We start from the raw sequence: 12,824 nt of genomic DNA on the forward strand, positions 1-12,824 counted from the left end.
AGATTATTCTATTAAGCAAATACTCGTTGTAAACTTGTATGAATACAGCTGTCATTTCAGTGGCCTTGTCCTCAAACCGTAACTGGATGCTCTGTGTAAGACATATTGTGTAAAAAAACAAGAATAAGATAAACCAGCATTATCCTTGATTCTGCATCTCAGATACCATTTCTTTCCAGCCCATCCCCCGTCAAAAAGCCTGATCACCGTGCTTTGGCTACCCTAAGGATTTCAGGGCTCACTTTGCAAATCTGATTTTGAAGTCTCTTCCCCAATTTGGAAATACACATCCATGTAAGGAAGCTGGATTCCAGAGCCTCTGGGGATGGCCCAGGCGAGCTGTGTTCTGGCTTTTGGGCTTCCCCTCCCGTTAAGAGTTGAGAATTATGGAAGTACAGATATAGAATATTCAAGCGGGAAGGGAGCTTGGGGAGCATCTCTGGTTCTGCAGATTTTCAGATTGTCTGTGTGAAAAAGTATGTGTGTATATGGATATATTCATGGAAGACACGTCTGGAGGCTTCATCAGAGTTCAGAGAAGCTGGAATTGCAAGTAGATAAGAACCTCCAAGAACTAGTCATTGGTTCATGTGTCTCCAGCACCAGGAACCCCCCACAGGAGGGCATGAATCTGTGGCGCTGGGTGCAACCGCACAGCCCTTTGGTGAGGGCAGAGCCATGTCATGGACGTGCACAAAGCAACTCCATCCCAGTTGGAGTGGGCTCTGATCCTTCAGCCCCCAAGGAGCGCTCTCAGTGATGGTCCTGGGGAGCTGTTGTTTCATTTCGTGCATCTCCACCTGTGTTCAGAGTCCCTTGTCTGTTAGTCTTGATTTCTGAGCTAGAGTGGAGGCTCCTAGAGGACAGGGGACGTGTCCTGGGTGTGTTTATTCCTAAACTATGAGTGTGGTACGTAGTGTTTATGACCTGGCATAACTTCTCTCCTATTAAAAACTTGCGTTTAGATTCTCGTATTCAGCGTTACAGCATAGCAGTTTGCCCATGGCCATTTTTTTACGACGTCCTTGTATATCTGTAATTTCATATGACTAATTTTAATGATTTAACTGATTCATTTCTTCTTGTTGTCATTACAGGTACCTCAATAACAATGAGTTGACAGCCATACCATCCCTGGGCAGTGCCTCATCTCATATAGTCTCTCTCTTTTTGTAAGTGGTACCATTTGGGAGATCCTGGGCCGTGTGGGGAGGCCATGGTATCATGTTGCTGACATTGGGTATCAGGGAAACTCATTTTCCTGGGCTCACTGGAAAAAATGGTCTTACTCCATGTACCTCTAGTGATCATGACAAATGTGTTGCTTGCTGTTTCGGGGTGTGTAGAATTAAAAACTGGAAGTTTTGCCTCATCTCTAGCTTGGCAGGAAATTATCTTTTTAATACCCAGGGGTATCAAATGTCTTGTTCCTAATGGATAAGCTGGCAGTTTGAGTGCCTAAACTGAACTTAAAGAACACTGTATCAATGAAGAGACAGCAGGCTCATCTTTGTAGCAGTAACTTTGATAATGTGACTCAGCTCACTTTCAGGGCTTAAAAAAAAAAACAACTCATCAGGCTTCTGAGATTAGCATAAAAATAAGGATTTCTTTGTCATGGTCAAGTGTTACACAGCATAAAACCTGTCGGCTATTATAGACAACGCAGTGGAAATGAGAAAGGGAATAAAGGGACCTCAGTGAGGAAGAAAGGGAGATGCCCTGGGTATGTCATTGTTGGGGCCGAGAAGCACCCTGTGGGGGAGTTAAGTACTGTCAGTTACCCCACTTCTCCAGCAGTCAGACGGAGGTGCTCACTTGTTTGAAACTCACCCAGAGGTCTTTCCAGATACAACAGTCACAAGTCCAGTTATTTTCTAGACCAGCTTTTATTGGCAGCTTCCCCAGCAGAGCACCTCCCTCTTCATGCCAAATTTCCTGTTTCCACTCCAGGCCTGCTAATTTTTATTTGATGGTGATTTTGCTGGTGTTATAACTTGTCCGATCACCTGGAGGTATCTTTTCTGACACTGACCCGAGCAGAGTGACTTGGGGAGAAGGCTTCATCTGTCCGATAACTAGTGCGTCTTACAGGTCTCCGGGTTTTCCTGGCTGCAGGGCCTGTGTTCAGAAGATGGCCCAGCCTTGGGAAAACAGTCTTGGTTTTAACCCTTTTCCAGGTGTTGTGGGGTTGGGGAGCAGGGGCTTAGAATTGTGACCCAGCCCTGTGTCCTGAACAGACAGCTTCATCTCTCTGAACCTCATTTTCCTCATCTACAGGATGTGTTCCTGTTCCCCTTGTGTTTGTACACATAGGGGCAGTGAGTCCAAAGTTCGAGGGGAGCATGAGGTGCAGGAAACTCCTAATGTCTTGCACAAGCAGAATAGGTGTTCGACGGGTGGCAGCGGCTGCTGGCTGCTGGCTAGTTGTCACCTGGCCCCTTGGGCCTTGGCGTGATCTCACCTATAGGACCACAGGGTCTGCGAGTCACTTCTTGTACCTGTGGAGTGCTGGAATGATGCATATAGCTCTTTGTCCCAAGATGATCAGTCAGGGATCTAATTTTCTTGTTGCAGCTGTTTGGCCCATGGTGTTCTAGCATCTGGAAGGTGTTTCATTGCTGGTTAAATGAGTTATCCATACCTGAGGCCAGTTAAGGACATGTCAATCCCTGGTATGCTTATAGAGCAACACACCGGAAGATGCTTCTAATGCCTTGCTATTTAAAGGACTGTTCCTGGCCCAGCACTGTGCTGTCAGTACTGAGCTCGTTAGAAATGCAGACTCCCAGGCCTCATCCCAGTCCTGCTGGTCAGAAGCCATTTTCACCGGCGCCCCTGGCCATTGGCCCATTCATTCAAGGTTGAGAAGCACGGCTTCCCCACCCCTTGTTCTTCACTTGGTTGGGAAGCCCAGGCCACAGAGATCATCTTTATGTTACCAGACAGGAAACTGAGGCTGCCTGAGCTCCTGTAAGTTGCGCAGTAGAGCGGTGAACAGAGACTGAACACGCATGCCCATGCATGGCTCCTTTCTCCCCCACACGGGGGCAGGAGCGTGGCAGGTGACTGTGACCCGCCCCGTGCCAGGACGGGCAGGGCCCCCTGTTTGCCCTGAGGCCTGTGGCGCTGTGAATCACTCCTTGCTCTGCTGACTAAAAATACATTTCTGTTCCTTGGCCCAGGTGTCTGAAGCAGGGGGGCTGGTTGGCCTTGTTCCTGCTATTCCATTAGACAGCATTAAAATATGTAAAGTAGGAAGGAAAAAGACAAAAAGGCTCCCTCCCAATTCTGATTCAGTTTGGAAAATGCAGGTTTATATTGGCAGATACTCCCTTTGGCCTGAAGCTGGGCTCCATGTAACTTGGTCAGTGAATTCTCTGAAATGACAGATGCTGAATGGTCTTGACCTTCCTTCTGTCTAAAGGGCCTGTGTTCCCCGATCTTAGACTCGTGGATTTACTGCCTGAGAGTCAGGCTAGCAGCATGACATCACAGTAGCAGAATTATAGATAAATTTGCTGTCTTCCTTCATGCATTCCTGTATTTCCTAAGTGAGTTGAGCAAAGAGCAGGGGAGAGTGGACAGCAGATGAATGTGACTTTCTCACCCTGACCTCTAAGGGAAAACACCTCGCATCTCCATCCATCCAGCCATCCACTGTTGATAATTCCAACAGTTCAGGCTGGGTTTTTTTGTTTGTTTGTTTGTTTTAAAGGTTTATTTTTTTTATTTATTTACGGCTGTGCTGGGTCTTGGTCGCTGCCGAGTCTTTTCTTCCGTTGCAGTGATCGAGGACTATGGTCTAGTTGCGGTGCACAGGCTTCTCACTGGGGGCTTCTCTTGCTGTGGAGTGCGGGCTCTAGGGCACGTGCTTCGGTAGTTGCAGCTCCTGGGCTCTGGAGCACTGGCGCATGGGCTTGCTTAGCTGTTCCACGGTACGTGGGATCCTCCCAGATCAGGAATTGAACCCGTGTCTCCTGCATTGGCAGGTGGATTCTTTACCACTGAACCACCTGGGGAGTCCACTATTCAGGCTTTGAAGGGCAAGTTTTGCTGGTGTGTTTGTGGTTTTTCAGAAGAATAGCAGTAAAAGGTGTCATGTATTCAACAAACATGTAGTAGGAACCTCTGTGTCCCTGCAGTTGGAGCCCAGAGTGACCTGGGAAAGACTCGATGCCATCACATGTGGGAGGTTCCTGACATACTGCGGACGTGATAGGTCAGTTAGCTTAATCAGCATTCACCTTGGTAGCCCTTATAGTCTCCAGATTCTCCCCTTCCTGGGCAGGAGGAGGAGGTAATAAATAATCAGAACTTGCCAAGGGACCACATGGCTGAGGAGCTGGGACCACTTTCTGGGGACAAGGCTGTAGGCAGGTGGGTCAGGGGAAAGAGGGGGACCAGGCAAATATCCAGCTGTATCTCTGATGATACTGTGAGCAGGGACAAGGTGCTTCTTCCTCATCTGGTGGATGAAGGGGTTGAAATACTCACAAAAGTGCACTTGCAGCTTTTATATCCCTTCCATGACCAGGAAACTGAGAGTCGAGGCAATAATGTCACAAAAGAAACACCGACCCTGCCGTCCCATAGCTGCTCTTGCTGCCTTATGTCTTTTAGGACAGGTAGCAGTTTTGTGGTGTTCAGTTCAGACGCTGGTGACTGGGGGCTTTTGCCTCTGGATTTTGTTTGCCTGTCCAGGTCAGCTCTTCATCTCTGTGTTGGTTTCCTGTCTCCCGAGTCTGTGTCAGTAACTGGTCCCTTGCTCACATGACAGAGCTCTCATCACCCGCATGCCAGCACCCTGCTTCGCTGAGGTCACACTTGGGAGGACTGTGTGGGGAAAAGGGTTTGTTTCAAGCCTGGCTTTACTATTAGGGCCTCAGGACAGAGTTTTCTAAAGTTTTGGGAACTGGAATCCTTCCGGAAAATTTCAGTTGGTTAACAATTTCTGATTAAAGGAATCTAATTCAATTAATGTATTTGTCAAAGAGCAGATTTTTATTTGCATTGTGTTCTGCAGATAAGGACAAAGCCATTTGTCCTTAATAACCAAAAAGCATTAAACTCAAGGAAAGCTTTTAATAGGATTGGGTTGGAGTGAGGGAGCTAGATTTCATGAAATGCTTCTCAGAAAAAGAAACAGACTTTTGTTCAGTGGGGGCAGACTCTGCTGGTAGATTTTCACGTTTGAGTTCTTTCTTTCTTTCTTTCTAATTTGAAGTCCAGGAAACTCAAGTTACAATTCCCACAGCAATAGTAATTTCATGTGATGCATAAGTGACATTTCTGGGGAAGAAAAATTTCCGCTTTTCCTGTGGTGTTACTGCACTTGTATCATTCAGGAGATTGGTTCCAGTGGAAATGGTTCTGTGTGGTATTTTTTTTTTTTCCCCTTCAGCCCTAGGAGTAAAATGCTTGCTGTAAAACCAACTTGAGTTGTAAAGCCCAGCAGCTTTGTTTCGTGTGTTTTAGCTGTAGGGTGTTAGCCATGTGGCCCTCAGCTTTGTCCACGTAACTTCTTTTCCTCCTGGTGGTATGCTTTGGACCCTGCCCCTTACCCAGTTTTCGTGGCTTCCTCTCCCCCTCCTTTGGCCTCGATCAGGTAGGCGATCTAGGCTAAGACTCCTCAAACACTGTTACCTGTGACTTTGTAATTGTGCTGTTAAAATCCTTAGGTCTATGTTGCATTTGAAAACACAGCAAAATATTGATCTTTTACTTCAAATCTGGGGGAAATAAACTTTCATGAAAGCTTTTTTTATTTTTAATTGAGAGAAAACTAACATAAAACACTGTATTAAACAAATTTCAGGTGTACATCCTCAAACACAACACACCCCTCACCACCATCTAATTTCAGAACGTTGTCATCACCCCGAAATAATACCCCTACTCCTTAAGCAATCACCTCCCCTATCCCCACCCTCTCAGCTTCCTGAAAACTCATCTTTTATTTTCTTCTTTTGAGTAAAGTATTTTTCTCTCCTGTTAGCAAATGTGCCTGGAAGACTTAGAATTGAATCATTTAAATAAAAATATCAGAAGCAGAATGAACTATGCAGTTGTGTATTTTGCCGTGACCTCTTAACTGAAGAAAAACTGATTAAAGGCATGGAGCATTTAGCATTACTTTACTGTTAGTTACAGAGAATAAAACCTGGAAGGGACAAAACCTGCTGTCCTGTCTGTGACCCCACTTGGAGCCAGTTAGATGGAAGGAGGGCTGGGTGGCGCTGAGGGACCCCAAGGCTGGGAAGGATGGAGCGAACTCTTCTGGGCCAGGTCTGCTGTGGACGTAAAATCAGTGGTGATATTTAACTCTCCCTCTGCCTAGCAAACCCTCTAGAAGAAAGGGGCTGGATCATGGGCAGATGAGGTCACATTAAAGAGTAATTGAAAAGCGAGAGCCTTAACGCAAAGCGGTGAGGACCAGGCTGCTTCCCGGTGCTGGAATCCATGTCTCTGAGGGCCCAGCCCAGAAGCCAGGGAGAAAGGAGCCCCGGACTCCTCTTCAGAAAATTCGGCTAGGCTTTGGGACCTGAGCGGAGACTGTTAGTAATCAGGTGAAGTTTTACTGAGTAATAAATAGTTTCTGGGCATTGCTAAAGCCATGTGTGGGTATAGCTTGAGTTCAGGCCTCTTGCCTTTCCTTTACTCTGCTGCCCTTGAAACTTTCTCTCTGTTGCTTCACCTGGAAGAAGGTCATCATTTGTAGACATAATAGTTGATGATGAAATCTTTTTTTTACCATGATGTTTTTCCCCCAAGTGTGAAATCATAGCTTGTCTTAAAAAGTTGACTGGTAACCTTGGATGGTGGAGCTCTTTACATCATGTTACAGAGGTGGACCTGTGGGGAGTACACGTTTGTGTAAGGCGGACATCAGAATTCTCCCCAAGGTGAAGGCTTACCCATCCTTCCTCTGGGGGAACTTGCTGGACCATCCATGAATCATCAGGTTAAGAGTGGACTGAACCAAGTTTAAGAGAAAATGGGCAGTTTTCTCCCCCTATTTCTGCTTCTGAACCATGTCCTGCAATAATAACCTAGTTTAACCTTGCTGGTGAAGGAAGGCCAGTCAGCTAGGGCATTGGAGTAAAAGAACCCCCTGTGGGTTCTTGGCATCTTATTTGCTGTGGGTTTTTGGATGCACTCTCATCAGGATCATGGAGTTAGTAGTGACCGAAATGCTTTAGGGAGAAACTGAACATTGTGCTTAGTCCCTCAGTTATGTCTGACTGTTTGTGACTCCATGGACTGTAGCCCTCCAGGTTCCTCTGTCCATGGGGATTCTGCAGACAAGAATACTGGAGTGGGTTGCCTTGCCCCTTGTCCAGGGGATCTTCCTAACCCAGGGATTGGACCCAGTTCTCCCCAATTGAGGCAGATTCTTTACCATCTGAGCCACCAGGGAAGCCCTGGTTTGAAAGGCTGTAAGTCAAGTGTGAATGTCCCGTTCAGATCCCAGATGCTGAAGGGAAGCCAGGGCCCTCATCAGAAGACAGCACGACAGGAAAATATACGTAAAGCGGGGGCTTCGGTTCCTCTTCTGTGTCTTCAGAGACGTGCTAACCTTCTGCCTTTCTTGTCCAGAGTTCTCTGGGTGCGTGTGAACGAATTCTTTCCTCTGGATAAAATGTCACACCCATTACCTTGGGAGACTGTGGCTTCGCCGTCACCTGTGTGGTTCTCAAACTGGACCATTTACCAGAATCGCCTAGAAGGCTCACTGGACCATAGGATGGCTGGGTCCCAGCCACAGTTTCTGGTACGGCAGGTGTGGGTGCAGTGTGATTACAGAATTTGCTCTACTCACAAAGTCCTGGGTGTTGCTGATGCTGCTGGTCTGGCAACCCCTGCCCTTCTTTTGAGAATCACTACCTGAGCATCTTTAGTGACGGGTGGAGGTGGGAGACTCCTTACTAACCAAGCTGCTCAGCTTTTGGAGGGCAGTAAATTATTTAGACAAATTCCCCATGTCACCAGTGTGGGCACGGGCATTTATTTGGGACGGTGGGGCAAGGTATTTATTTCTGAGGAAAGTGCTGAGAACAGTGGACAGCAAGCAGGCGTGGGCAGCACAGCTCTCCCTGTTGACGGGTGATCACACAGGTCTCCCCATCAGACCTTCTCAAGTTCCTGGGAGGCAGGGAGCCACTCAGCAAGCACCCTCTCCTGGCAGGAGACCTGCTCCTACCTGCCACCCAGGTGAAGAGTGTTGCAGCCCTCCTTATAGCCTGCGTCCCTGGGCAGGAGGGCCCGGGCCGGGAGCTGCTGTTAGTACCGCTTACCTTTCTGCAGATTATCAGTCACTGTTATCAGATGAAACTTTGCCCTCGACTAAGACTTGAGTGGTGCTGCTCTGTGCCAGGCGGAAGTTAAAAGGAACACCTGAAAGACAAGCACAGCCGTGCTGTCGGCCCTGATGGGGGATCAGAACGTGGGGCCCACACCGAGTTGTCCACTCCCAAGTTGTCTGTGACCCCAGTCCTCGACTCTTGTTTGCCCGGTCTTCTGCCCCGGGGAGGTTGCCGTCCAGGCTGTCAGTGGGTACAAGAACTGAAAGGAAAGCGGAGGAAGCGAATGTCAGGGCCCAGGGCCCATGTGCAAGGCCGAGGAGAGGGGTGCCAGCGTGTGCCCCACGTGGAGCCCAGGGCTGATGAACGTGCCCTGCACACTAGAGCCCCTGCCCTCGAGGGACTCAGTCTTGCTGCAGAGAAAAACGAGTAAACCGGCAGTTGCCATACACAGTCAAGGCTTGGGGAGTGTCTCAGCGGCTTCTCACCACCATCACTGATGGGCTGCAAGACAAGGAAGATTCCCAGATGCAGTGACCTTCTGTGGATCCCATTTCTCGGCCCCCGTATGGGAACGTTGGTTATGGGCCTCAGGATGGGGCAGCACGGTGCTCAGCCAGCACACTGGCCACTTGGAGGAGCAGTGGGAGAAGTGTTCATAAGACATGGCTGGTTCCATGTTAAGGGGAGTTTGCTCTCCGCTCCCCACTCTTTCTTCTGTCAGCAGGCAGAGGCCCATGATCAGTGGGCCTCAAAACAGAAAGTTAAACACCCAGTTGAGAAAGCAGCTCTCTGTCCTGTAAGCTTCCCCTGGATTCTGTAGTGTGGATCACCTCTCGCCCGGAGTCTCTGGGAGCCTTTCACTGGGAAAGGAGCCGTCGAGGCCTCTGAGGCAAGCCTGCCAAATGACACACAGCCCTGACTTGTCATTTTCCTTCTCTTTTCTTTCCTTATTTTTTTCTTCTCTCTCTCTCTTTGAGAGTGGGGGTGGCGAGGCAGCCAGATGAGCAGTCCATCTGCATATCATTTGCTGAGAAAGTGAAGCAAACTCCAGCTGTGGGGTCTGGGGAACGGAGGAAGGGGCGCGCCCATGGAGTAGGAACTTGGTCACAGAAGACACTGCCTTTTTTTGGGAACTCAGTAGCTTAGGGTCTGTTGGCCAGAGTTGGCCTTCATGGTGTGTCTGGCTCTTTTCTCCCCCCTTGCTGTCTCATTTTTTCTGATGACCATGTAAGCTTTAAATAGAGTCCCAGATCCAGTGGGAATGGGGTGCGGGTGCAGTGTGGATGGTCTTGGAGGGAAGTGGTTGCTGACCCGGCAGCACCGGGAAGGGACGGGGAGCTGCATGGTCCGTTGCACAATCTCCCGTGTGAGAGGAGCTGGCCCCCGCCCATGTCCACAGCCTCCTTCCAGCCGGCCTGTTTCCTCCCCCTCCTCCCCCGCGCCCACTTCCTGCAGGTGGCTTCTGTAATCCACTTACCCCGGGGGAAGGCTTGCCAGCGTGTGCACCTAATCCGAAAATGGCCGGCTCGACTTTGACCCCCATGGTGACCTTGCAAAGCAGACTGGGCCGATTGTGTCGGCTCACACCTGGGAGCCATTTTCAGCTTTTACAGCCCAAGTGGAAGAAATGTGTTTGCATTTATGCCGGGCCTTCCTTCACGGGGCCTGTCATTGTTGGGCCATGTGGACGGAATATTAGACTCCCCCTGCCTGTTCAAAGGCAGGGGTTTTAAAGACGGGCCAGTTTACCCAGTGTATTTAAGCTGAGTCGTACGAAACTGTCCGGTTTTGTAGTTCAGAAATGCTCAGAGCATCCCCAGACTCATGATGGTTCAGCCTCTTGAGACAGAAAACGGTGACAATCTCTGTGTAGTCACAGATGTCGGCAGGCATTGCTGTGTGTCTGTGCCCAGGCCTCATCTCATTGTGTTGCCCCTGCAGGCCTAGGAGGCAGAGGGTCTGTTGTTAAGCACTTTTTACAGATGACAGGCCTGAGGCACAGAGAGGGCAAGACGTTTGCCTGAGGTCACACAGAAAGTGGCAGAGGTGAGTCTTGATCTCATTTCTGTGCACCCCTGGGCTTCGTGCTCACTCTGCAGGGAGAAATGTGTGGTCTTGGAACCTGGGAGGGTCTTGTCATTTCATGTGCTGACATTTCAAATTGTGTTAGGAGGGGAATTTCTCTGGTCTGTAGCCGCAAGGCTCCGATGTGGCTCTCGGGTGTGGATGAGAGGCTGTGCCCCATGAAGGGGATGTCTCTTCAGGTCGTATTCCCGCCTCTGAACGCTGAGACGCCCTCAGTATGATTTTCATCAACAGATGCAGAGTGACAGGAAGTCCTCCTGAAGATCAGCCTGACTCTGACCCCTCAGAGTCTGGCGTCTGAGCTGCTCTGAGCCCGTCCTGTTTGGGCGCAGGCAGGGGACTCGCCCTGCTGTCAGGCCTCTGCAGCCCCCAGGCCTGTTCAGTTGTGCCAGCAGCTCCTCAGACAGTGGCCCTCTGCCCTCCGACACATCACTTCAAGGCAAATTCCTCCACAGTTCCTCACTTCCTGGAAGGCTTTCAGACACAAACAGCTGAGATAAAGGTGCCAACATGTGGTTCTTTCTCCCCACCCCCTCAACAGGAGCAGGAAATCTGTGCCCAGGGTGGCAGGGCTGCAGGGCGCAGCCAGGTGACACTCCCAGAGTGCCCTCTCTGGGGGCCACTGGTCTCTGCTCGGCTGCATGGCTGTAGTCTCTTTGGGGGCAAAGAAGCTTCTCTTCAGTGGGGAGGGCTGTGAGAGGTGGGCTGCTGGAATCAGTTTGTAAAGAACGGGCTCCTTCCCCTAGGAGTCGGGGGAGAGGGAGGTGCCAAGCGTCCTCACCTCACAGCGCCTCCTGGGTCACGAGGGCTTTGTGGAGACTGGTTTAGAGAACGCTGCCTCCATCACCTCTGGGCCTTGGTTTGCTCACTCATGCGGTGATGCCTGCCAATACACCGAGCCAGGGGACTCACTGAACACTGCGTGTCTCAGTGCAGGCTCTGATGTCTAGCGGAGGTGCGTCAGACGGAAGGCGTGGATGGAGCTGGCCTTGCTTTGGTGTCTGTGTGCCAAAGGAGGTTGGTGTTCTCCACACCAAGCCAGGAGGTTGGTGTTAGAAGCAGAGGCAGAGGCTCGTCACTTCCCTGAAAACAGACTCTACTTGCCGTTCCCCACTGTGGCTTGTTAACCTCCATCCTTGTGTGTGTGTGTGTGTGTGTGTGTGTGTGTGTATATGTATGTGATGATTAGCTTTCTCCTGTATTAATTCCTGCCGTGGGAACCGTTGCATGCTCCGGGAGAGCTGGTTTCCCTTCTCTCTTCTCATCACCAGGCAGAGGTGCAGCAGCAGTAGAGCTGTGCAGGCGTCCCCCACAGCGTCTCCCATCCTGCACCGCACAGTAGGAAGACCGCAGGAACTTGAACAAGCCTGGATGCCCAGGCTGCATCCCAGGGCAGGTTAAAGGAAAACCTTGGGACTTCGGGGCTGGGGGTTTGTTAGTGTTTGGGGTTTTTTAAAAGTTCCTTTCCAGGTTCTTTCCACGTGCAGGTAAAATTAATGAGTCACAGCTGGCTAATTGCAAGTGAAGGGTTTTGTCTCTCTCTCCCCCTGATGCCTGTCACTTAAAGTCCATAGGCTCCCCTGCCTTCCTCACCTTCACACCTTCTTTTTCCTTTTTTTCTTTTTCTTTCCAGTTGGTGGAAAAATAAATAAGAAGACTGACTTTTAATTTAGTACTTATGATTCTGGAGTCCCTGTTAGAGGTTTTAGTTACCTTTTTCACCACTGATTTAATGGAAAGATACTGCAAAGTTGGGCTTCCCTGGTGACTTAGATTGTAAAGAATCAGCCTGAAATGCAGGAGACCCAGATTTGATCCCTGGGTCAGGAAGATCCCCTAGAGAAGGAAATGGCAACCCATTGCAATATTTTTGCCTAGAGAATTCCATGGACAGAGGAGCCTGGCAGGCTACAGTGCGTGGAGTTGCAGAGAGTCAGACACGACTCAGCAACTAACAGTTTCTACTACAAGGCTAGCCCTTTAAAATGAGTAGGAGATGCTTTGGCCTCATGGTGTGCGGGACAGCCTGGTTGGCCTGGCGAGGCAGGACCAGCTTATGGGGATCACAGAACTTGACTGTGGGTTTGCCACTTAATCTGAATTATTTATTTATTTTTACCTCCTGAAACCCAGATGACCCATCTCTCATTTGGATTCTGCTTATAAATCAGAGAAGCCCCATTACGATAGTGGTGTCAGTGGGGGGCGGGAAATCTCTTTATAATAAAACAATAGGCAAAACTTACATCAGACTTTATAAATCTTTTTCTTTATAATTCTGAAAGTAAGACTTTAATTTTTTTTTTTAATGTGGACCATTTTAAAATCTTTATTGAGTTTGTTACAGTATTGCTTCTGTTTTGTGTTGAATGCTTTTTGGCCACACAGTACGCGTCTTAGCTCCCGACAAGGGATCAAACCTGCACCTTCTGC

General features: G+C 49.2%; 1 protein-coding gene across 1 annotated transcript in view; it reads left to right on the forward strand.

Moving 5' to 3' along the window:
- The window catches only part of LRIG1 (leucine rich repeats and immunoglobulin like domains 1), a 115,344-nt gene that overhangs the window by 49,227 nt on the left and 53,293 nt on the right, over nucleotides 1-12,824 (forward strand). Inside the window, exon 4 of the mRNA XM_055557190.1 lies at nucleotides 1,098-1,172. Within this exon, the coding sequence (XP_055413165.1) occupies nucleotides 1,098-1,172 (75 nt within the window). The remainder of the gene's footprint in view (nucleotides 1-1,097; nucleotides 1,173-12,824) is intronic.

Source organism: Bubalus kerabau, chromosome 20, assembly GCF_029407905.1.
Source record: "Bubalus kerabau isolate K-KA32 ecotype Philippines breed swamp buffalo chromosome 20, PCC_UOA_SB_1v2, whole genome shotgun sequence".
Classification (NCBI taxonomy): Eukaryota; Metazoa; Chordata; class Mammalia; order Artiodactyla; family Bovidae; genus Bubalus; species Bubalus kerabau.